The sequence below is a fragment of the Magnolia sinica genome, chromosome 9 (assembly GCF_029962835.1).
Source record: "Magnolia sinica isolate HGM2019 chromosome 9, MsV1, whole genome shotgun sequence".
NCBI classification, from domain to species: domain Eukaryota; kingdom Viridiplantae; phylum Streptophyta; class Magnoliopsida; order Magnoliales; family Magnoliaceae; genus Magnolia; species Magnolia sinica.
In genome coordinates this window covers 82082949-82109972 of record NC_080581.1, presented here as the reverse complement: position 1 = coordinate 82109972, position 27024 = coordinate 82082949, and the positions used below count along the sequence as shown (strand labels likewise).

At 39.2% G+C, this 27024-nt stretch overlaps 1 protein-coding gene across 7 annotated transcripts; it reads right to left on the bottom strand.

Moving 5' to 3' along the window:
• Positions 1-1495: 1495 nt before the first annotated feature.
• Positions 1496-13184, bottom strand: LOC131255870 (serine/threonine-protein kinase D6PKL1-like). 7 transcript variants are annotated; one of them, XM_058256770.1, is made up of 5 exons: positions 12949-12967; positions 12073-12223; positions 10303-11464; positions 7319-7571; positions 6814-7149 (listed from the first exon to the last, which is right to left on the bottom strand). In XM_058256770.1, the coding sequence occupies exons 3-5, from the start codon at positions 11313-11315 to the stop codon at positions 6847-6849; spliced, it is 1569 nt and encodes a 522-aa protein (XP_058112753.1). In that variant the 5' UTR covers positions 11316-11464; positions 12073-12223; positions 12949-12967; the 3' UTR covers positions 6814-6846. The 7 variants fall into 7 exon arrangements, with proteins under 7 accessions (XP_058112748.1, XP_058112749.1, XP_058112747.1 ...); XM_058256765.1 differs by lacking the exons at positions 6814-7149; positions 7319-7571; positions 12949-12967 and adding exons at positions 1496-2660; positions 13133-13176 and having other exon boundaries at positions 12073-12165; XM_058256766.1 differs by lacking the exons at positions 6814-7149; positions 7319-7571 and adding an exon at positions 1496-2660 and having other exon boundaries at positions 12073-12165; positions 12949-12980.
• Between the last annotated feature and the right edge of the window lie 13840 nt (positions 13185-27024).

Sequence of the window (27024 nt, the reverse complement as noted above, 5' to 3'; positions counted from 1 at the left end):
CACCATGATATATGTGTATGATCCAAGCCATCCATTCATTTTAACAACTCATTTTAGGGCATAAACCCAAAATCAAGGCAAATTCAAGTGCAAGTGGACCACAACACAAGAAATAGGGGGATTAAACACCCACCCTTAAAAACTTCTTGTGGGCCATAAAAGTTTTGCATCAAGCTAATATTTGTGTTTTCCCTTCATCTATGTCTGTGTGATCATATATGGTCGGGTTGGATCACAAATACACATCAGTGTGGGACCCACAGGTGGCTTCACATTTCAATAATGGATGTCAATGATATGCAGAGTGGTCCACTTAAGCTTATAATCTACCTAATTTTTTTAGCAAAGCCCTAAAATGATCTGATAAAATAGATAGTTGGTGTGAATCGATCACATACATCATGGTAGGACCCACAAATTTCACTCACTCTTTCCACCCGCTTTTTTCAAAAAGTAAATTCCGAAAATCGATGAGTAATTACCCTCTCTATTTCCCCTCTTCCAAACAATGGGAATAGGTTATAATTACCTATTTACCACAGAAAACAAACATGCCCTAAAGAATGTAAACACCACGTAAGAATAAAGAATTACACTTGGAATGTGAATGACAATAATTGAAGTATATATTTAATTTGATTGGGTTGGTATGAGATAAATTGCTTTGCTAATATCCTTTGCTATTTATAACCTTAACATGATTTAGCACGACTTAATCCTCTCTGCTTCTAAACTTATCATCTGCCTTATAACTGCTTTAGTGCAATCACTCTTTATTCGACTGTTTAGTAGATGATGTGGCATTACTTGATGCGCTCAAACCATATTACTATAAAATTCTCTTAGTATATCACAAAAATCTCCAAATACACCATACAAATCCATCCAGATTTTGGCTTTCACAATAATTGACAACAACAATTATGAACAATGAACAATCATATCGACCATTTAGTTTAGCCATTTGATCCAAACTCTTCACCCTATCTTAACCATCCATTTAATGGGCGACGATCTGCTGGTTAGCAGCAGCGGATGACGTTTTTGGTGCTGTGAACAGTGTCATAAGATGTATATGTGCAGCCCTTGGTTCTGTAATCGGGATCGTTGGTGTAATGGGTCCCACAATAGAGGGATATCCCAAAATTTTCCCACATTGGAAGATCCTCACCCTTGACACTCTACTTATCCAGTAAAGGAAATGCAACAATACTACACATTCAACAGAAAATAGGCGAAAGATCTAAGGTTTAAATCTTCCAATCTAGAGATTTGTGGGCTATCCTCCTCCACTGGTTCCATCATACCAACGCTCTGGACAATCAAACCATGGGCCCCACGTGCAGACAATTGGAAGCCTCAACATACTGTACACTTGCTTACAGAATGAATAACCTGTAAAATCTCTACTAAACATCCCACCTACAAAAATTAAAAATACAAAAAAAGTTGAACGCAATGGTCCCAAATAATAAAAAACAGAGAAGAAATCAAATCCTCTTAAATGATATTTAGATATAAGAATTAAAACCCATTTCAGCATTTCTTCAGAACATTACAAATTTCAAAACTCCACTTGTAACAGCAGCAGCAGCAACAACAACAACAGGCAACCATCTAAAACAATCTAAAAAACCATCATCATCACCATTCCTCATCATCCATCATCGCCATCAACATCTTCACCATCCATCATCATATTTGAAATGTTTCTTCAGAACCTCTACAACTTCCCTCTCAATACAACAAATTGCACAAGTTCAGGAAGGATTAAAAAAAAAAATCACTAAAAGAAATCGAATTCCAAATAATTATCTGAACCCTTGTGACCAGCAGGGGCTGCTGCAGCGGCCTTCTCACTTGTCGATGCCGCTGGTGGTGGGGCTCGCTCAATCTCAACCGGCTTTGGGATCTCTGGTGGGCTCGCGCAACGTATCAGAGCCCAGTTCACGCCTTCGAAGAAGGGGTGCTGCTTGATCTCCGTTGCCCCACGCTTGTATGCCAGCCGGTGCTGTGGTTCCTTCACAAGCAGCCCCCTTATTAGATCCCTTGCTGGGAAGCTGACAGACGGAGACTCCGGGAACCGGAGGGGCTGGCCCACAACGTTAAACAGCGTGGCCCGGTTCCCTGACCCTTTGAATGGAGTCTTCCCAAACAGGAGCTCATATAGGAAGATCCCAAACGTCCACCAATCTACCGCGCTCCCGTGACCCTCACCTTTGATGATCTCCGGTGCTAGGTACTCATGAGTCCCAACAAATGACATGGAGCGGGCCCCAGTTGGCTCTGCGATGAGCTCTGGCAGGGGACTGACTTGGTTCCCAATCTCATTCCTCACCTTCCGTTCCTTCTTCGACTTGCTGGAGAAGAGGCGGGGGGAGAAGCAGGTGGTGGGGGCCACACATGAAGGCTGAATACAGGAGGGCTCAATGCAGGCGGGCTGGACACAGTAGACAGGGTTCTTCCGAAGGGGATCGGAATCAATGGACGAGGACTTGACAAGTGTTGGACTGACGGTGCAGCGGAGGGAGAGATCGAAATCGGATAGCATGATGTGGCCATCCTCCCTTACAAGGACGTTCTCAGGCTTGAGATCCCGGTAGACGATACCGAGCATGTGGAGGTACTCCAGAGAAAGGAGGACCTCTGCTACATAAAACCTGCACAAATGAAAAAGAACAATCTTACTTACCAAGTACAATCATATTTCTTTCCATCAAAACCATTGGTCTAATGCATCCTTCTATGGATTAGCGACACCCCAAAAGTCTCCCACATTGAACCATCCAAAATTTTCAAGTGGTTGCCAACAAATCAACAGTTGATAGAAAAAAGAACACAGCAATGGTCCACATTGAATGGCAATGGTCCACATTGAATGGAAAGAAGGTAATTATCCAAGAGTTATTATCTTCAAATCTGGGAGATCTCTGGGCCATTTGCCATCAATGGCAGCGGCCCATGATATCAATGGTTTAGATTATGAAAATGGGTCCAATGTGTACAGACTCCTCTCAACTAACTAAGCATACATATTCTAACAAGTGGGGCCCTATAATTGCACTACTAAAGAATCGATAGATGGCGTAGGACACCTGAACCCAAGACATAGCCCTTTGACAGACTACAAATAACATGGAATGGGAACCTAGACTTTGATGAAGTCATGGTAGCTGAAGCCAGCTGCAGCTGCAAAAGAAGCTCCAAAGCAGACTTGCAGAGAAATCAGACCAACAGAAGGGGATTTCTTACTGCTAAGAAAGAAAGATTAAGTTGGGTAGACACCTAAAAATGAGTTCATCTCATTTTGGCTAATCATAGTCATATGTTAGAGATTTAAGATTATTTCCAAACCTTACCAAAAAGATATGATCTCCAATGGATGATTATGATTTACCAAAATGAGATGAACCCATTTTTTAGATGTCTACCATTCCTAATACTTCAGAAATCAAAATATTCTCATAAGAGGTTCACGGTGTATTCATTATATGCATCATAGTTTAGAATGTTGAAACAATGGGGGAGTCTCATCCCCGGCACTTGGGCAATTCTCATCCCCGATAAGGTTGAGATCTCTAAATACCAGTGGCTGAATCCAAGGTTTCAAATACAGGCTTCTTGGTCAGTACTTTGTCCAGGTAGTAGTATCAAGGGAACTGATTAGATTTTAACGTGCAGTAAGATTAATAAAATGCAGTGGCCCGCAATTGGGCAAGTACAGAGGAGCCCACCCAATTCCACTCCATTGAATGCCATTTGGATAATTTCTAATGTATTGTTGAAAAAGCATGAAGCAAAGTGGCACCAGGTCTGGGTGCAGGAGGGGGGAAGCATCTGTTTCCAAATGTTGGCAACTGCAACCAGCTGTGAGGCAGGACAAGGAGCCAAGAGTTCAAAGGGTGAATGGAAGCACGAACAGAACTAGTTAGAAGGCTCGTACAACCAAGTTCTGACATCCAAGAAGAAGAAAATATGTGAATGGGCTGATGGAGCCCCATTAATCCACACAGTTCATTCTTAAACCAAATTCCATCTTTCCCAAAACCCATGGAAGAAAAGGCCACCCAACGACTTCATACACCTTTCCAAGGTCAAGTTTCAACCCCGATCCTTTGAATAGAATGCAGCAAGTAGACTAAAAGATGCCTTTTGCAACACAAATTCAATCCGGAGTTTTTGCCCACAAAACCACTTTGACAAGGACAGACCCATCAACCTTTTAACCCTCCCGATACTATTTCAGAAATAATCATATGGAGATCACTCACAAGACGAATAGGATGATAGTCTTTATATTCATTAATGTAGAAATTGGGAAAAGAAGAAAAAAGGGAACTATCTAATTTCTACTCTAGAATCCTTTATTTGTAATCTCCTGATGACAATCTCTCCAAAAAAAAACCAAAAACTAAAAATATAAAAATAAAAATCCTGATTACAGATTACAAAGATTACCATCTGTTTACAAAGATATTATTACCAAAACAAATCAAATAGCTAAAAGACATCTAAAAGATAACTAAAGGATAATAACAAAGAGATACACATCAACATGTTCATCAGGAACACAAAAGATTGTACACCATTAGTATGGTGCTCTGCACGTACACACAAAGTTGTGTACTCTTAACAATTACATTCCCACCCTTTATTGTTAAAGTCAGCTCATCATGTTACATCGATTTAAATGATACTAGGGTTTCAAATAGCGTTCGTAGCATAGCAGTGGCATATGCTATGTAGCGTAGCATAGCGTAAATCCCCTATCGGCTCATAGTGTACGCTACAGCTACATAGCGTGTAGTGTTTATCGCGTACGCTACAATGTATTTTTTTTTTTGAAGTTCTGTTTTTTAAAAATCGTGTAAAATTCACATCATATATATATATATATAACCCTAAAAAGTAAAGTTAAAACCAAACCTTTTTATATTTACTTTCACTTAAAATTGTGGTCATCCTTTGTTAAAGTTAGCATGAAACTCACACACTAAAAATAAAAGGGGTTTCGAAAGAGGGGTTTTCGAAAACCCCTCTTCGTATAGATGACATCTATATCGTACTTAATACTCTCAACCTGTGGAATTTTTATTTCTTTTCATACTTGTGAAGTGTGACTTGTGGTTTCAATTAGACAGTATTAATTAAAGTGATTTTCTTAGAAAGTTGTTGATGCGATAATTATTTGATTTGTTTTATAACTTTATATATGTAGATTAGCTTTTGATAAATGATAATTAATAATTTGTTTGAACACAATACTTGAAAAAATGAATCATCTGTTAGGCATTTTTATATTTTTTGCTTTTTTACTAGTTATTATATTTTTCCTATTTTTAAATTAAAAAATATAAGTATCATGTAACTTAAGCTACACGCTACGCTATTTACGCTACACGCTACAAAGGGTTGAATGCTACGCAACACGCTACCACTATTTAAAACACTGAATGATACCTTACTAAAGCATTAGTCCTGTGTTCAAGAATTGAGAACTTGAAATCTATGATGCTCAAATCCTTCTAAAAGCTGGGACGCACAGGTCAGGTACTTTGACAAGGACAAGGGATCCCACTTTCCCAAGACTTGGAATTTTGGATGTACGAGAATTTGAACTCTTACAGTTGTGCTTAGAATCTGTTATGAATATTGCCAATAAGGCAATGAATTCTACTTGGGATATAGCGAGGAAGTATTTTAACAAGATAATACCTATAAGCAGAAACCAATCCACAATCCTTGTCATACACATTCTAAGAATTAGGATTTTTGAGGATCCATCACCCCTCACCATATTGGCATACTTGATACCACTAACCGTACTAAGGTTACTAGCTTGTAATTGACTCGGTAATTATCTTTTTGGATTTCAAAGTTTGAATTAGCTAGTGAAGAAAAGAAGCATAGAAAATGAAAGAAAAAGAAAAGAAAAGGAACAAAGATAACAGAAAAGGAGGGCCTACATCTCTGACTAAGAGAGAAAATTCAGCCAAACTTCAAACCAAATAAGAGAAAACCCAGGGGCCTACACTCAAATATTTTTTAAGAAAGAAAATTCAGTCAAACTGCAAACCAAACAAGAGAGGAAAAAATAGTTAATTCAAATGTTCAAATACTAAAGTTTGCTAGCATGCATTATTAAATCTTCCAAATTCCTCTTTCTATTTCTTCTATGAGTCTATTTGATTCCTTTCTAATTCTATTCTTCTCCTAACACAAGTTGCCAAAAAAAGGGATAGATAAAGAAACCAACTAAGCAGAAACCAACTTAAACCAGGACATCTGATAAAGAAACAAAAACTACCCAAATAGAAACTTATTGACATAAGGTAAGTGAGCTAATGTCCAACTTTAGCAGTGGCAGTGTGCCCACTACTCACGTCACTTATATGCATTTGTGGCACCCCCTTTTATCTCTTATTGGCATATGTCGGGACTCCAATGGTAATTTTGAACTGTATCACATTCCTTTCTAGCCTGTACACACCATCCAACTAGTTGACATTCAACGACCAATCCAAAATCAGCTAATGATTCTTACTCCAAAGCATGACTGCAAAATAGCTCATCGAAACCATATAATATTGACTCCATGAATCAGATTGTCCCCATGTCTGAGGAAGAGATCCATGCAAAAATCACAGGTGTTGCATTCTCTTGAGTTGCTTCAGTACCATTGTAAAGCATATGCCGCCATGTCACGAACACCTCATCGTCACATCTACAGATGGCAACTTTAATGTCCCAGCACAAGCCAAAATAATCAGATCTAAATTGAGAAGCTTTTACAATATCAAAGAAAAACCATAAGCACTCAATATCGGGACAGACAACCCATGCCATTCATATACACGAACCCTTAACTAGGATACTAAACCGCAGAGTGGAATTCTCTTTTCTTGAGTAGATTACCCACCAGAGCCTTTCCCTAGTACTTAACCGAGCAAAATCCGGAGTCCAAACAGCTATAAAACCCATGCATCTTGCTACAAAACTCTTCCAAATAAACCTGGGAGTTGAGACTGAAGGAGCCACCATAAAGTCGAGAGCTGCTCCATCTATTCCACATTGTGGCAAATCAACTTCCAGCTGCCAGAGATGTAGACGTCTGCCTCTCCTATAAATGTTGGTTGTGTTTGGAGATCCCTGAATTGATGATATGAAGGTTGAATTTGTCAGATGGTCACTGTTTTGAACTCATAGAACGTTTGGAGTGGCATGGCAAACAAAACCTAATTGAGCAGGTTCATTCTTTTTTTGCTTTTCTGCCATCCAACTTGTTTCAACTATTAACCAAAATAAGAGGAACACCCACCTGCCGAGAAGCTCCCCGCATGCCCATATGCAATTCCCGAGATAAGTACCCTTCAACTAGCCTCCTAGGTGCCACATGCCTCTTTTCTCTCCAATATTCCCACACCACAAGAAGTAGGGATTTTTGCACTCCCGATGATGCACTGAAAAGATGAACAATGCCACTTTTGCAGGAGTGGTTCCATGAAGATCTTTCCACCTTGAAAATTGGAATGCAGTTGGAACATTTCACATATAAGATCACAATCCTGCTCCTGCAAATTCTCCAACTTGAGTTGAAGCTAAAGAGATTTCAGACAACATCCCACCTGCGCAACATTGCACTCCACCATTTGTTGGATGCCGTTGGGCCTAACATCAATCCTTAAATGTATACAAAATGGGAAATTAACTTCAACTGATAAAAGTGGATGAATACTCGGTCTTTCCTCATTGCCCTCCACAAAAAATCGTGACAAGCACATATTAGAGATGAGAAATCATAAGAATGAATTGCTTCTTTCTTCAATTCCTATCAACAGATCGTTAGATTGCTGCACACCCAAATATTGAGCTTAGGGTTTCAACAAATAGGAACATCTCATGGAAATTGGAAACCTCTCATCAAGAAAGCCTCTTCTACCAAAAGCTTCTGCACAAGCACGGACATTTCCCGAATTTTTCTTTGGGCAAACATTTCCCAAATATATTTCCCTACTTTACAGTGCAATTTTTTTGTAGCTGGCTCATCGAGCAGGCATGTCAAACTAAATATTTCAACATTGGGATTAACTTCATTTTATTGCAAGGAACCTGAAGGTAAATCACAGTTTAGAAGAAAATCAACCATAAGCAATTTTCTGTAAACAATTTGGATAATTGATGATAAGAAGTCCTCCAGTTTGTTCCACGAGATGAAAATCTCCACAGAACTTAGGGTTCCTATCCAACACCAGAAAGGGCAACCATGGTGGTAACCAAACAAAACGAGCTCCATAGGGATCTCGAATAAGCATGGGACAGAGTTCAGCCAAAGTGACACATTTACCCCATGGGGTCAGTTTGAAATATGCCCAACATTCCGTAGAGATTTGTAATCGCTCAGGCGATGTCAGGATGAGGCTGATTCTCATGTGACGGCTTATTTGATTGTTACGGCAGGACGGGGACCCAGAGAATCTCGGGTTCGTTTCAGAGAGGGGAATCCTCTCGTGTGGAGGTCAAGATGCTTCTGATGGCAAATTGAAGAACAAGCCAAGCTCCAGGCACTATCTAGTCCGCTGAAGGAAGCCCAAGCTGGTAGCCTTTGGCAGGAAATACAGAAACAAGTTGGAACTTGGAACCATGAATATGTTAAAGACACTAATTAGATCTTTAATCCAAATGGTGGATTTGGATGAATAGGTATGAAGATACATGTGGAAAAGCATTGCTTCACAGATTGAATGGCATGTGAGGATAGGAGCAATCTCCAATATCCCAAGAGAAGATATAATACTTTGGGTAAGTCATCCTACAACAAAGCAATTGGTGCTCCACCAGTTTAGGGTGATAGGCAAATGGATTGTCTATGGCACTTTCCACCATAGCATAATTGAGCCCCTGACTAGGTTTTCTTGTTTTCCTTCTGAAATTATTTTTTCAACTTACATTGTCGTTTTCAAATAAAAAGTCATATGACACAAGGAATGGGACGCAATGCAAAAATGAGGGTCTAAAGGCCCTAAACCAATGTGTAGTCATTTCATTCGACATGCAATGCTTCACAATCCAACCTAAAGTTACGAAAAGGTAAAAGAAATCACGCAAAAAACCATGCACATTCCATACATTCCTTCATATCCCATATTAATTAATCAAAAAGCATTCACTGCCATAATTAAAAGCTTCTTATCGAATCAAAATGCTCAATGCTTCAAAATTCCCAAGAATTCACAAAACGGAATGCACAAAATTAGCGTTTTCTGCAGTTAAACATCAAATCGATTGCACACTATTTCCAAACAAGTCAGGACCACATCAACATTTTGACCCGTGTAATGTCAGGGATGCATCAGTATCTTCAAACATCCGTTTTGTTCAATTCTAGAAATAAACAGGCAGCAGCTTCATATACTGATACTGAGAAAAGATCATCAGCAATCTGATTGCAGCAGCAGGTATCCATAATAGAAAGGTTAAGTACGGGATTTCTTAGCATCCTTCTCAACGGAGTTTGAACATGCAGAAACAGTAAGAGCCTGGATGGATATTTGGCACTGGGGGTACAACTCAAGTGGGTTGGGTCAGTTCAAGGGTCAACCTGTAACCTGACCCAACCCATAACTTGACCCAACATGACCCCAAGAGGACCCAACCCATAACCTTGAGCCGACCTGACCTCAAGGGGACCATGCCCATAAACCCAACCCAAATTTCTCTATACTCGACCCAGCGGACCAACACAAATACATGTGATTATTCCCAACATAAAATCAGGTTGAAGTTTTCTAACCTGAACCTGAATCTGAACCCAAACCCAACCCAAATTGCTCTATACTCGACCCAGCCCAGACCAACCCAAATACATGTGATTATTCCCAACCTAAAATCAGGTTGATGTTTTCTAACCTGAACCTGAATCTGAACCCAAACCCAACCCAAGGACCTAAACCGACCCAAACTCAGGTTGGGCCAAGCAGGTTCCATTTGACCGGAACCTAAGTTGCAGCCCTACTTGAAATGACCCCAAAAATGCAGATGGGAGTGTGTTCACTGTTCTGATTGAGATTGGGATGATGACTGGTCCGACTGTTATTGGGGCAGTTCTAGCAGGCAGGAGCATTTAGTGCATCCTATCATCCGCATTTTACAGGATCCACCAGATGGCACCGCTTCATCAAAATGCAGTGAAGTGGGAGGATTTTTAGTTATACTAGTATATATCTTTTAGAAATCTACCGTCTAATTCCATATCGATTCCACTCCAAATAAACGTAAAAGGCAAAAGAAGGAATGGTATCATACTTCACTGCGTGTTCAGTAAAATGTTTCCCCGGTTGCCTTTGCCGAAGGGTGTGAAGGTCTCCTCCTGGGCAGAACTCCATCACCAAACATGAGAACTTATCGGTTTCGAAATGAGTATATAACGTTGGAAGGAATGGATGGTCAAGAGATTGCAATATCTCCCTTTCTGTCTGTGCTCTAAGCAGCTTCTTACGGCTAGCCAAAGACCCTTTATCCATTATCTTCATTGCGAAGTAGCTCTTGGTCCCACTCAACTCCGCCAGATGGACACTGCCAATATCTCCACACCCCAACCTCTTCAGCAGCCTGAAATGGCTCAGACCCAAAACCCCATCTCTTGCCCGGACCACCTGAATGGCTTCCCATCTCGAATCATTTGCTTTGTGGGGTTTGTTGATGCTGCTACTTATGCTGCTACAAGTGCTTTCATCACTCACGTCACTGCTTGTGCTACCCCTACACATGCTGCTTTTACCACTCTCAACGCAATCGGCACGGTCACTGATTTTCGCGCTTCCGCTAGTCTTAGTGATACTGCTGGTCCCATCGCTGACTTTCGCAGAAGCCAAGCTATCCTTCACGCTGCTATATTCCGATGTTTTCTTTTCTTGATCCCCATTGCTTTCCAAAGTGCCTGCAGTCCCATTTATCTGACGCTGTCCTACAGCATCTACTTGTTGGGTTGGCTCTTTTGGAGATTCCAAGGATAAGTTCAAATTACTTATGTCTGGAAAACGTGCAGATTTCGAAGTAACCTTGTCGGGTGAAGGATCGATGGACCCCTTTTGGTGCAGAGAGGGTGTGCGATTCACTGAAACTTCTGTAGCTATCTGCTTTGAGATCACCTGCTGCGCTGATTTTGGAAGTTTTTTCGGCGTAACTGGCTCTGATTTGCTTGTTTTTGTGATCGGCAAAGGCGAAGGCCTGCGGGCATTAGAGTCTGCTATCTGAGAACCAACCTTCTTCTGCTGCTGCTGCTCTGAGAAAGTTCTAGGACTGGTTTTTGATGCCATTGATGGAAACACGGACGATTCAAATAAATAGAATACAGCAGGCCCATCACTCAGCCCCCAGTTTGAAATCCGCTAACCCCTATTTCACCCCCAATAATGACATTTGAGAGCCACTTCTCCATGACCGCAAGTTCTAGGTAACTCAATCTCTGTAATTCAATAAAATTGAAAAAGATCACCACCAAGATAGTGAAATAAATTAAAAAATCACATGCTAGCCTACTATGCACGGTTTCCAGTGTTGCTTAAAAGGTAGTGGTGATGAATCCATCACGTGCCACATACATGGATGATGATCTACATCATTGATCTCATGGAGCCCATTGTGGAAAATATCCAGAAAACCGCACTGATCAGAAGATCCTAACCATTCAAGTTTGGTTGTCACCAATTGACGGCCATAAAAAATGCCAGCTTTCTAATCAGGATAGTGTTTGGATCATGCCCGCTACAATGAGGCCCGCAATTCATAAACTCTGGATCGATGGCCATGCATGCAACTATACAGAGAATGAATCGCCACCATTTAAGAAATGGGCCCATAAACCATTCTCAAATGCCTGACACAATCACCAGATGTTCATAAATACTTCCATTTCAATGATAACCAAATAGAAATACATAAAAAGAAGAAAAGTCAGAAACTATCGTAATTCTAAATGCCCCTGGCATAAAAGGGATGGATACATCAAAACATCAAGATTCGAGCATGAACTGCATACTAAAATCCACAGAACCCAATCATGGAATCTCATACCAAGATCAATAACAGCATTTCCCGATGAAAATATAGATCAAAGACCAACAAAAATATCCTTTGGCGAACCCAAACCAAGATGGAAATCCCAACCTGCAACAGCAAATCAATCAGATTCGAACAATGAAACGCCATGAAAAACCACACCCACCTAGAAAACAAAGTCATCACAACTGGATCAAATGATATTTCCGAACCTCAAAACACCAACCAAAGAAAAGAACTCAATAACCGAAAATCACATCCAACCATACCAAAATACGCTGTTTCCACAACAACAACAAATATAAAATAAAACCCAGAAAAGAATCAGATTCTTTTTTTGATAAATAAATAAGGATTTTTACAGCAAAACAGGATTCAGGAACTGAGAATCATATCTATCAAGATCAAAATCCAACATTTCCACAACAAAGAAGGACAAAGACCAAAAGGAAAAACAACTAAGTTAAACCATATAGTTTCTTTTTAAAAAAAAAACATCCCATCTTTCTTTTTTAAGAAAGGCCAGCCTTTTCCATCAAGGAATCAAAAACTGAAAGGGGGAAAAAAAAAAAAAAAAAGAGACATCCAGCAGGATCAAAATCCAATCTTTCCACAACAAACATGAAAAGAGAAACCCACCTAGAAAAAAAAAATTCAATCTTCCCATTCTAAAAGCACAGACCTTCTACAGGAAAAAGAGTATTCATCTGAAAATCAAATCCATTCAGATCAAAATCCAATCTTTCCACAAAAAACAGGGATAAAACCAAAAACCCACATCAAAAAACAGAGTTTTATTCATTTTCTAAAAAGACCTTGATCAAATGCTATTTCCTTAAAAATAAACAAATAAGAACTAACAAAATAGAAAGAAAGAAAAAAAAACCCCACCTGCAAAAACAAGATTCAAGCAAAGATGCAACAAGAACCAGGATCGAACTCATCACCTAATCACAGACTCCAGATCCAATCCCCACAAGGGCCCAGATGCAAATACCAGGAAAAGTAGAGGGGCTGAACAGCTAAAAAGAAGGGGAAAAAAGCAACAAGGAAAAAAGAAGCTCGAAAAGAATACCTGTTCGACCTCCAAGATCAAAAGAACTTTAGCGGAGAGAGAGAGAGAGAGAGAGAGAGAGAGAGGAGAGAGAAAAGAGTACTGTTTGGAGAGAGAGAGGAAAAGGAAAGCGTTGGAAAGTGTTGGGTGTGTTGTGGGGTTATCATGTGAAGGGGGAGGGAGAGGTGGAGAGAGTCTTGCACACCAACACACTCTACCACCCTCACACGTGCGAATTTTGCAAACGTGTGATATATCGGATCCGTTCATCAGGAAATTCCAACAGTGTAAGTTTCGTATCTTAAGAAACCCTACCTACCTGATCATCGAATAGATCACAACCGTACAAAATAAATTGAACCGTTCATAGAGAATGGTCCAAGTTCGAATTATCCACACATGTGAAACCATCGTATTTTCCTGATATCATATGCTTAGAATATGGACGGATAGGATCACTTGATGAGCGAGTCCGATCTTATACACGTGTGGCTCGTGCCTAAGTATTAGGCGAGTACACTTGAACAAAAGAAGGAGAGAGAAGAGAGAGAGTCAAAGCTAAAGTAGAGCTTTCCCCTTCAATTATTTCAATATTTTTTGTCCCAAAGCCAAAGGGTCTGAATCAGACATAGGGGGCCTCCCACCCTTGTCTCAGCCCCCCTTTCACTCTCTAGTGGCCCATAGACAACATTTTTAAAATGACCAAATTGCCCTCTTCCTTATCTGGGCCTGACCCACTTCTTGTTGGGCCTGACACTCAAGCCCATCCCAGCCTTTGGCCCTATAAGCTTGACCTGGCTAAGCTGGGGCCCCACCTTTTTTGGGCCTGGACATTTGAAACATAAATACATTGATTCTGACTAGCCGGAGTTGACGCGGCCTCACTCGAGACCACCAACGATCGTTACAAGCCGAATGAGTCGCTGCGTCGTGGACCCGAAAATGTTGTGGAACTTGGGCTTGTGCCTGGTTCTTTTTATTTTGTAGCCCGGCTTACATTTTTATAATGACCAAAATGCCCTTCTAACACCATAGGCCTTAAATGTGTGTAAATGCATTGGTCCATTTTTTCGTGGGCCCTTTCGCCATGTGCTGGCCTGTGGTTAGGTTCACTGGTGTTTTGGGACAGCAAATCAAGTTGGGCTTTGGCCCATGAGCCTAAATGTGAGGCCCAGGCCCAGTATGCTATCATACATCACACATCTATATATTGGTAATCTATACTTCGTGGACGTGTGTAAGATAATTCCACAGGCATGTGGAGCCCCCACCACATGTGCTAGATGATCATCTGCAAGCCATTTTACTTATCATGATATTTTTCACAATAAATAAATAAATTTTGCTATAATATCAAGAAATTTTCAAAATATTGGCAGTTTTAAATTTTCATGATTTTATTGTGAATTTAACCGGATACATTTTTTAAAAATAACTAATTCAATATATAATTAAATATTTAAAATTTGAAATTATTTATTTATTTATAATTAAAAAATATTCTTTTAAGGTGTGTAAATGTACCCACCTTTATATGAAAGTTAGTGTAGCCCTGAAACCTTTTAAAAGACACATGAGATGCCCAATCATCAATTAGAAGTTTCATTCAGTATCACTATTGAGAGCAAGCCATGGTGCAAAAATCACGTAGTGATGGGATGATCCTAACCCTTTGAAAAGGGCTAATCTTTCACCACCCTATAATATTTAGAGCCATGGATTACATAATAAAGTTATCAAATCTAAGTGCTATTTTGGAATCATAAGTAATAGAAAGTTCGTTCTATTAAATAAATGTTTCAAAACTATTGATGTTGGACTCTTTTGTCTTTGCTCATTCTCGTCCGTCCATTCTTTTCATGTGATTAATCGAATGTTTAAGATCATATAATTTGGGATGATATTTGTACCTAAGTCTATGAATGAATGACGACAAATATATGATTGGCCATTCCACGTGTCATTTAAAAGGTTTGGAAAGATTGATAATGTAAAGGCGGATGGCACAGCCAAACCCTTTATATATATATTTAGCAAATTTTATTGATTACATCTTAAGAAAAAACACAAATTTTGAAAATCTCTTTAAAATTATCAAAAAGGGGATTTGTCACCGTCCTCCTACACATGCGGACAGATCTAGAGGATTTTCTCAATAATAGTAAACTGTAGATGAGGTGTTCATGCCCACACACACAGAATCTCAATCTATCTACGCTCGTGCTTGTTGGTGTCCACTCGTCTAATTTAGCTCCTTTGTGAGTGTGTGTGTTTGTGTGTATAACAAATTTTATTAATTACATCTTAAGAAAAAAATACGAAATTTGAAAAGCTCTTAAAATTTATCAAAAAGGAGATTTGTCACTATCCTCCTACACATACGTGGATCAAATAGAGAGGATTTTCCCGATAGTAGTAAATTGTAGATGGGGTGTTCATGCCCATGTACACAGAATCTCAGTCTGCTCATGCTTGTTGGTGCCCACTCATGTAATCTGGTTACTTTATATATATATATATATATATATATATATGGGGAAAAGGTACTATGAGCTCGTGATATCGTCCCATGAGGTCGAGCTATGTGGGCCCCATCGTGATGCGTGTCAAAAATCTACCCCATCAATCAAATGCACCATTCCATTGTGGGCCTAGGTCTTAAAAATCAAGTTAATCTGTGAGTTGTGTGGGCCACACCACATATAGAAGTTGAGAGGGGCCGTGCACCATTAAAACATTCATAATCATTTTTTGGGCCCACCGAGATGTGGTTTGCAAATCCAGCCCATCCATTATGTGTGTCCCACTTGGATGAGGGTTCAGACCAAGTTTCAACAGCATTCAAAATTCAGGTAGGCCCTACCAAGTGTTTTTATATGTTTTTGGCATGTCTTCACATGATTTTAGATGGTATCGTCCACCTGTGTTCGGTATACGGCTGATTTTTGGGATATCCCATAATTTAAAGGGGACCCATCAAATGCACAGTGTTGATGGTCGACACGCATCACGGTGAGGCCCACACAGCTCGACCTCATGGGACATTATCATGAGCTCGAGCGCATAGTACCTTTTCCATATATATATATATATATATATATATATATATATATATATATATATATATATATCAAATTTTATTGATTATATCTTAAGAAAAAACACGAAATTTGAAAATCTCTTAAAAATGATCAAAAAGGAGATTTGTCACTGTCCTCCTACACGTGGATCAGATCTAGAGGATTTTCTCAATAGTAGTAAATTGTAGATGGGGTGTCCATGCCCATGAACATAGAATCCCAGTCTCTTTGTGCCTGTGCTTGTCGGTGTCCACTCATCTAATATGGTTCGGCACCACAATTGACCATTGAAAATATGCTCGACTTATCCTTACACATACGAATCACTCGCTGACTTAAGTGAGTCACAACTCGACTCGGGACTCAATTGAGTCACCTAAGTCGCAAACTCTTCAATCCATGAGTGGCTGAGGAGGATTTTAGATGTTTTGAGGTTGATTGATTTTGTGGGCTTTCTTCATTTAGGTTCTTAGTAGAGATTGTTTCCTGCTTAAGGTATTTGTCTTAGAAGTTAACCATCCATATCAATGTTGTTGCAACGAAACCACATGGACCACTAAAAATAGAATAGTAGTGTGCTTACAACGCTGTATGATTGTTTGATGAGTGGCTTATCGGGCACTAGTGTCGGGTGAGCATTCCCTCTCTCGCGAATGGGCATGCTTGCACATGGACAGACAGATATAATGAGAGCTGGGACGCGTTTGGACCACTAATGAGTGGCTTATAAAGCACAGATGTCTTTTATTGCTGGGACCCATATGAACACACACCCACATGGAAAAAAATGCTAAATAACTTAGATTATGGAAATACAATATAGCTGTACTGTAGGACCATTTATGGTACCCAATGGGTTGATGTTATATTATGGAAATACAGTATAGCTGTATTTTAGGACCATTTATGGTACCCAATAGGTTTATGTATTTCGAACATCGAAATGGTTTGATGTTCGAAACCAACTATGCTCTGAATGTTATAGGGTCATCTTTAAGAAAGTTAGGTTGATTGGATGATTTTAACCATTACTATGTTTAAATTTTTATACAATATCAAAAATAATAATAATAATAAATTAAGTAATTAATGGTTCACATTCAACACCAAAATTCAAAGGCCATGATCTTCCTTGAAGCATGATTGATGTACCATAGCGCAACAAGAAGTTGGACAGCCATCCATGTGGGCCCATACCAACTCATGCAAATCGAATCCAACCAAAAAAAATAAAAGAAGACATCGATTCTCTTTGGTTCTGCCAATATTTAATGAGTTACAGGAGACACATAGTCATTTTATATCTAGCATTAGGATGATAGGATTTCATTAGAATTTTTAAAAAGATGTACCATCCACTACAAAGCTTTATAAGTTAAGCTTAATGTAAAACATAATGTGGGGCCGCTATGATGATGCATGATATTCATTTCACACACCATCTTCACCCTTCAGCTTCTCCTTGGCACCCAAAAATCAGGTCCAATTAATGGACCATTTCATTAAAATCATGTAATCTAATGCACTTGATTTTCGAAACGGGCACGATGGGCCCCACCTATTGGCTGTAAGTTAGGCGTAACCTACAAAGCATTAGTGGACTGGATCCCATTTTAAAAACCTTGTATGCTTCCAAACACCTTCCAACATGAAATCTAGAAGCAGATTCTTTATTAAACATGTGTGCCCATTAGAGCATACTTGAAATGAGAGGAGAGGATTACTTTGTTTGTTGGCGTTTGTGCAAAAGACAATGACATGTTTGGCACCTTCCCATTGTATTTCCTCTATTCTTCTTTACATGTTACAAGAAAAGTGCAAGTATATTACAAGTAAAATGATCCGAACTGTCTAATACACGCGGCATTAGTAGCGACCACTTAATGGACGTACGAGATAACTTTTGTATAGATTTATGTGAAGTTATTTATCTTAAAATAATTATAATACGTTTTTTCGCAAGAGTAATTACACGGTCTGAACCTCCGAAAATACGGTCACACTGTTTGTTGAGCTGAACCATTGAATTAATGGGCCCCATCTCAGATGAGGGAATGGTAATCCCATGGCGACTTTGTATTTAGCTTTTTGTTAGTTCAATGTGGAGTACCTCCTAAAAAGATTATTCCGAAATAAATGGGAAATAGTTAGGAGAGGTGTGCCACGGTGAGCAGATGCAAGGTTATTAGATACTGAAGGCCCTCATTTTTAAAAATTTTTATTTTACATTCATTCATTTCCAACGAAGATGGGCTGTCGTAAATAATAAAGAAATTTAAAAAGTAAAAAATAAAATGCTACATCATTTAAAAGTTCGGCAAGACGGATAACTTAGATGCGGCCAAAACTCATTGATGGAACTGTATGTTGCTTGTGGCCATTTTCGCTAGGAATATATTGCAACGAGCATATTTTGTTTTCTTCTTGAAAACTCGCAGAGTCACGACACTGATAGGTTTGAGTAAGGTCTGAGGATAATCATGTTCATGACAAGGTTGGAAGCATTATTGAGTTCATGAGAGTCAATGAGGAGTGTTTGGGTCTGAATGGGATTTCTGAGGAGTGTTTGGGTCTGAATGGGATTTCTTAGAATGCCAAGCATAATGACAAATCTCATTTTCGGGGATTTCTCGGGCTAGGAAATTCCTTAATGAGATTTTCAGATTTTGATGTTTTTCTTATAATTATAATGATGTTATCAAAAAATATTGCATAGAATAAAACATTTAAAATATTTATTAGAAATTATTAAATAATTTTTAAGAATTGAATGTAAGAATATAAAGAGAATTATTTAACTTTGGTTTAATCAAAATTCCATGATATTATGATGAGATTTTCAAAATCTCAGTGATAATGGTCACAATGATGCCAAAGGGCCTATTTGGTTGCCACTGAAAAATGAGTGTTTTCTAAAGGAAATTGAGAAAATTTCTTGAGAACTTGTAAGAATCTTTTGAGAACTTATCCCACATAATGTGTATATGCAACCCAAGCCATAAAGACCCTTTATCTGGCTTGGATGAAGGGTCAAGCAAAATTCACATTATTTGAGCCTTGGTAAAATTAGGGGTGGGGCCCATTTGATTTTTTAATGGATGTGATTTTCAAGCCTTATGGTTTTGAGAGAGGATTGTGCATTGAGTAAACTCTCTAAGGGCCTAACCCTGATGTATGTATCTTATCCATGCCGTCTATCCATTTTCCAGCTTTTAGGGCATGATCCCCAAATTGAAGCATATCCAAAGTGGACCACACCATGGGGAACAATGGAGATAGTGACATTATCTGTTGAAACCTTCTTAGGGCTCAAAGTAGTTGTTTATTTGTCATGCATGCAACCTGTTCATTAAGGTCACACAGATGTGGATGAGGAGAAAACGCAACTATCAATTTGATCCAAAACTTTTGTAGCCCCTAAGAAGTTTTCAACGGTACTTAATTCCACAATTTTTCTGTGGTGTGGTCCACTTGAGCCTTTGATGTACTTCAAGTATAAGCTTATGCCCTCAAATGAGATGGAAAAATGAATAAACTGCATAGATAAGACATACATTTCAGTGGACCCATTGACTTGGTACATATTGCTCAATATTTCATGGATGCATCAAATAGGATGACTTCTGAAAAGGTTTTAAGTCAGTTTAAAACTAGCTACATTTGAATTTGTTGGCATCTATGTCACATATCTCAATCAGCCAATGGATTAGGTGAGATCCCGGCCTCAACCAAGACAGTGCAGATCTTACCCTAGTTTAACGTGGAGCTCACCTTGATTTATGTATTATGTATCCACATGGTTCATCCATTTTTTTTTTCAAATCATTTTAAGGTATTATCATAAAAATGAAGCAAATTTAATTGTTAGGTAGACCATACCATAAGAAACAGTAGTGATTGACCATTAATGGGCCACAAAAGTTTTGGATCAAGCTGATATTTGCCTTTTCTCTTAATCCATGCTTATGTGACCTTATCAACAGATTGAATGGTAAATAAACAATACATAAACATTAATGTGTGCCCTAAAAAGCTTTTAATGGTATGATGGTCAATCACCGCAGTTTCTTATGGTATGGTCCACCCGATAATTTGATCTGCTTCATTTTTTGGATACTGCCCTAAAATGATGCATAAAAATGGAAGGACAGCATAAATACATAATACATATATCAAGTTGGGCCCATGGTAAAAGGTCGCACGCTCTCTCCCAATCATCAATCAGAACTCATCGGCTGCCACCGTTCTTCCGCTGACGTGAAGGAATAAAAAAAGTACATCACCATCCTAGACATTTTCAAGTGGACCTATCTTCTATAAATTATATTTTCCATCCGTGTCTCCATGCCATTGGCTAAAGAGAGTCTGTCATGCATTCACTTGACTCAATGGACGGTCAAGGTAGTTGATGTGGATGGGCCGTCAAGGTAGTTGACGTGGATGTGCCCACTAGACCCTTTCTAATAATTATGTATTGGAGTTTTTGGTGTGGATTAAAATAATTTTGACTGCATATAATTTATAATGGATAGTTTCATAATTTATATATACAAGTGGGTGTGACCCTGACAATGAGGCTCACCTCCATACCTCCATGTATATATTATGTATCTACCTTGTTCATCTGATTGGTCTAAAAATTAATTAAATATAAATTTCAAGTGGACCACACCACAGAAAATACTGGTTATTGGACTCCCACCATTAAAAACTTCCAAAGGTCCACCATAATATTTATTGACCATCTAACCTGATGATAAAGCTACAGAGAGGTGGGTGAAAGGAAAAACAAGTATTAATTTGATCCAAAACTGTAAAAGCTTTTTAATGGTCAATAACCACTTCTTGTTATGGTGTGGTCCACATGATATTTATATTACTTTATTTTTTGGACCATGCCTTGAAATAATTTGGCAAAATTAATGGACAGCGTGGACATACAATGAATACATTAAAGTGGGCCTTATAGTTAGGGTTGCACCAGTATTGCTGGCTCTGAGGTCGTGGCCAAGTGATGCTCTTTTTTCAGGCCACCATATGCGTTGATGGGGTTGATTTTTGCACCAGTGATTTCTATGGTGAAGCCAACTTATCTAGCATTAGCTCGATGTGAAAGTTATTGGCTAAGGGTTGTTTGGCACAATGGATTTCGGAGATAATGAGCGGATTTCAAATCTCCTTATATGTTTGAAACCATAAATTAATTGAGTTTCAAATCCAAAATAAAAGCTTAGATTACATCTAAAATCATTTCAAGAATTGTATGTGTATCATGTGTGTCGGTGGGCTATTATTATGGGCACGTGGCCAAGTAATGATATCATATAAAGATTAGATAAGCAATTACATCACTATAATTACTTTAATATAATGATCAGCGTTGTTCAAACATTGCCCACATTAATAAACAGTTATAATTGTTAGTTAGTCACTCAAATGTAATTGTGTGCTTGTGGCTCATTCAAGACTTAGAATTTCATCATTTTTTAGCAAAGTATATATTTCAATAAGCTTGTTATAACTATTGTGTCAAATATCACATACGTAGACTAATTGAAGATATTAAAATTGAGTTATTAATTAAATTCAAACACCCGTAAAGATATCATGCAGGGCTACTTTTGAATTATAGGAAATTTTGAATCCAAATATTGTTAAACACAACACAAGGATTTTAAATCTATATGGGTCTAAATTCACACTCCCATGACTTATGATTCAACAAGTTAGATCTTTCTCATTTATAAAAATTAGAATATTAAATACATAATTATTGTTAACTACGATGAGATTAAACTATTTTCAAATGGCAAACAAGCATGCCATCTAACAAAGGTACATTGGTATCTTAGGTTTTGCAAATGCATGTGGGTGATAGATCCAGTCCGTCCATCAGGTGGGTCCAATGTTGTACGTTTTATGGCCCAAAGCTCAAGCTGGTTCACTAATCATGTAGGATGAAATTTTGAAAAAACTTGCCCAACTCTTGTAAGTTGTTCGTTTGTTTCTAACGTTGTGGCCGACATGATGAATGGACCAGCCTCATTTTTGGGCCACGGAATCTACACACTGGGATCTAATTGATGGACTGCTTGGATCTTTGACCTGTGGGTCACCTTGGCACGTGTGGCGCGTGGAGATGGGCTACCATGCGTGTGGTCTGTGGGATTCACCGTACGGATGCTTTCGATTTTAATCACCTCATTTGTTTAAGAACCAAAACAAAGAGACTCAAGGACTGTGCTTAGGGCCATGAGCTAGGCACGTGCAGCTCTTGAGTGGCATATCTCTCTCTGCACCGTCCAATGGGCTGTACCACAAACATCACAATGGTTGGACGGAATCTAACCTTCCAATGGACGGCTAGGATAATTCCCATCAGATCATCTATTCTGTGTGATTTTCTTTTTGGTATGGACCATTGCATGGCTAGCACCCAGATGGATGGTCTAGAATCTGTATCTCATACATATGTGCTACGTGTACGTGCATGATCACCTTTCTTTTCAATGTTTTTTTTTTTTTTTTCAAGTCATTGATTTGATGATCCTATCCGTCTGACTAGTGGCCTCAACATCAAGGGTTCAAAAAGGAAAATATTAAAGATCCATATTTGCTGCAAAAAACCAACGGCTGAGATTGTCCGATAACGTGGTACTTGAACCGCTGGTCCTTATTGATAGCCTTGCCACGTGTATTTACTGACAATATACGGCCCCACCTTTTCAGTCGTGGTTAAAACCAAGTGGGCCCTACTGAGGTGGACCAGCCAGTCTGACTAAGCAGTGCCGGCCTGTGATGTCTTTTCCAAAGTGTCTGCATCTGCCGTCAGCATCCATCTGGCAGTTCGCACATGCGAGCAGTGGCCATCCTTCAAATTGATGCCACATTCCAACATGGAACATTTCTATGAGATCCACACCGTTCATCATGCGTGCCCCATGTTTTCCTTATCAAATCACAAAAATCATGGATCCAATCATCTGATACGCCACACAAATTAACGGCTAGAAAATGATATCCGAGGGTCCACATTCAAGTTGGATTTGGACCCACCTACAATACTGATTTTTGGGCCAGAGAACATTAACGGTGGGGACTACCCGAGGAATAGTCTGAATCTGTCTCAAACACACGTGCAAGAAGTATGCACGTGCGAGAAAACTGCAGATGTGTATCATCCGTTCCCTCCACTTCAAAGCAGGTTGAAATTTCAAAATTAAAATTTTAATATGTTTGGAAGAAGATTCCAAGGAAGATGCTTTTCGGAAGTGCCACCGCACGTTATTTTAAAAGAGTTATTTAATACTCTGGCAGAGTAAGTAGACTGATACACAGGCACTGACGAATTGTACACTTGTTACACATTACATCAAATCAAACCGTACGAAATTCACAACGTAGGCATAGCTGGATTATAAAACACAATTCAGATTAATTGAGTCATCATAATTCATAAACACTGATTAATAGTCTCTTAGATTATTTTTAATCTGGACCATTAATTGCTTTTCATTTCAGGGTCCATTGAATCTCCAACAATCCAACAGTTAGGAAACCAAATCAGTGCAATTTTGGGTTATGAGCCGTGGAAGGTTCCCGTGATTTGGATAATTTACTTAAATAAGACACGTGCCACGTGTAAACTTAATACCTGCGTATCAACCATCACACTAACCAGAGTATAAAATTTCTTTTCCTGTTTCAAGCGCGTGGGCTTTATCTCACGCGCGTCCAAAGAAAGGTACCGGAATCCTCTACGGCTCTACGACGCCTGTTGTACGCAACGTGGAAAATACCCAAGCTCTGTGGGTCCCACCATCTATTATTTGTAAATCTACTCCGTACATAAGGTGAGAGCTTTTATTTGAACCGTACATCTAAAGTATCAAACCGACAGAAAACTCCAAGGGGCTACGTCAATGGGAAAAACGTAACTTGCTCCTAAAACCTATAAGTTCACGCGATGAGGCTGGCTTGAGCTTTGGGTCATCTGATTCGATGAAGATAAACATCACGGTGGCCCCAAAAACAAGCCTATGGTTGCATCCCATAACAATTGGTCCATGTGGTGTGGCCCATTTTGGATGTGGCTGATTTTTTTCACGGTCTAGATTTGAAGATAGAACTGAGGATCGGAGTAGATTACATATTCAATATGGTGGCCCCACAGAGGTTGGGTGTTTTTAGCCTCGTGTCCTCTAGGATTCGGATTGGAAGTAGATTGCCTGGTGACCAAACTCTGTAGGACCATCTGTGATGCATGTGTTTCATCCGTACCGTTCATCCATTTTTCCAGACCATTTTATAGCATAAACCCAAATTTTAAGCAGTTTCAAAGCTAAAGTAGAGCACACAATTGGAAAAATAGGGATTGGATAACACCGATTGAAGACTTACTGAGGGACACCGAAAGTTTTGGATAAGTTGATATTTGTGTTTTCCGTTCATCCGTCCGGCGTGCCTAATAAATGGAAGCGGATTGCGTACTGGGTAACTCAGTACCCTTTTTGGGCCGGTTTGATTTTCCAGCTAAAAGGGTTACCTAGGTAATTACTGTAAATGGGTTACCTAGGTAATTACCATATCTTTCTCAGTGCAGACGTAACAACTTACTTTTTTTAATAATTTAATCAAGAAATTTATAATATGAATGTGGGCCATCATGATGTATGTTACTTATCCACGCCGCTCATTTGTTATGCCAACCTAATTTATTACATGAGCTAAAAAATGAGGTAGATCCAAGGGTCAAGTGGACCACACCACATGAAACAACGAGAATCAAATGCCTACCATTGAAATCTTCTTGGGGCCCTTATAAGTTTTGGATCAAGCGGATATTTGTGTTTTCTCCTTATCCACGCCTCTGTGACTCTATGAATGGGTTAGATGATGAAAAAGCCTCAATGTAGGCCCAGTGAAGTAAATAACTTTCAATGGTAGACAAATTAAGGCCATTGTTTCTTTTAGTATAGACCATTTGAGTGTTGGATCAGTCTCATTTTTCGGTTCATGTTCTAAAATGTTCTAATAAAATAGATGAACGGTATGGATATATCATATACATTACAGTAGGATCCACGAAAAAGTAATAATTACTTGTTTATGTTATTTACATGTATCATGGAAAATCAAATAGGCCTTAGATTACTAGTAAACTCTGTGGGGCCCATCGTCATATGTACATTTTATCCACTCCGTCCAACCATTTTACCAATTAATTTTATGGTTTTATCACGAAAAAGAAGCATATCCAAAGCGAAAGTGGAACACACCACAAGAAATAGTGTGAATTGAAATTCTACCGTTGAAAAGTTCTTGGGAGAACAAGAGTAGAGCTGGGCAAAATCTGATCTCATCTGAACCGAACCGAAGGCCTGGATCGGTGCGGATCGAGTAGGACCACTTAGATCCGATCATACATTGAGTCGAGTTCGGATCGTGGTCGATCCGAACCGATCCGGTCCTGTATATAAGTTTTTTACATATATTTTAAAAATTTTTACTACCCATCTCTCTACCCGTCTCGAATCGAACGAACCCTAATCCCTCTTTCTCTACCCGAAGGAGGCGCCGCACCCACCCATCTCTTCTCCTTTCTCTCCCGATTTCCATCATCTCCTTCTTTCTCTCCCAGTTTCTCACATCTCCTTCTTTTTCTCCCTCTCTATCCCTATCTTGATTTAGTCATGTCTGAATCGATTGGACAAACTCAACTCGATCCGACTTGATTCGGTTTCCCAGATCGAGTCAGACTTGGTTCGAGTCAGGCCAATAAGGATTCGAATTGGATCGAGTCAGCCTTGTTAGACTCAGTCTCGGATCGGATCGAGTTCGGATCAGGTTCTTGAGAAATCGGATCGAGTTGAGTTGAACCTAATCTGGTTCGACTCGACTCGATGCCCACCTCTAAACAGGAGTTTTAGATCAAGCTAATATTTGTTATTCCCCTTCATCTATGTCTATGTGATCTTATAAATATCTTGGATGGCAAATAAACATTATTGAGGGCCTTATAAAGGTATAGACGTTGAAAATCAATAGTTCCACTCTTTCCTATGGTATGGTCCACTTGAGATTTGGATATGCTTCGATTTTGGAATCAACCACTAAAATGATCTGTAAAAATAGATGGACAGTGTGGATAAACGACATGCATTCAAGGTGGGCATGATAGAGTTTACTCACTACGAGAAGAACCCACTAAGCAACTCAGTAGGCAATCCGATTTCCAATAGTGTGGTCGACTTAAGCTTTGGACATGTTTCAATTTTGGGACCATGCCATAAACTGATCTATAAAACAGATGGACAGCAGGGATGAAACACATACACCAGGGTGGGCCTGCAGAGCTTGGTCATTATGCTCCTAGATCAAGAATGAAAAAATACAAATATCAGCCTCATCTAAAACCTCTGTGGTCCCCATGAATTTTTCAACGGTAGGAATTTAATCTATACCGTGTGGTCTTTTTGAGCATTGGATATGCCTTATTACCAAACTCTGTAAGACTATCTGTGATGTATGTGTTTCATCCGCACCGTTCATCCATTTTTCCAGACCATTTTATAGCATAAACCCAAATTTTAAGCAGTTTCAAATCTAAAGTAGAGCATATAAATGGAAAATTAGGGATTGGATGACACCGATTGAAGACTTACCGAGGGATACCGAAAGTTTTGGATAAGTTGATATTTGCGTTTTCCGTTCATCTGGTCCGCCGTACCTAATAAATGGAAGCGGATTGCGTACTGGGTAACTCAATACCCTTTTTGGGCGGGTTTGATTTTCCAGCTAAAAGGGTAATGAGTTACCTTGGTAATTACCTAG

What these genes read in the sequence shown, in the direction of transcription:
- LOC131255870 (XM_058256764.1), bottom strand. Translation starts at nt 11,315, where the DNA reads ATGGCATCAAAAACCAGTCCTAGAACTTTCTCAGAGCAGCAGCAGCAG. An exon ending in TTTACTGAACACGCAGTGAA is followed by an intron (nt 2,661 to 10,302) that starts GTATGATACCAT and finishes TCATTTGTGCAG; the next exon opens with GTTTTATGTAGCAGAGGTCC.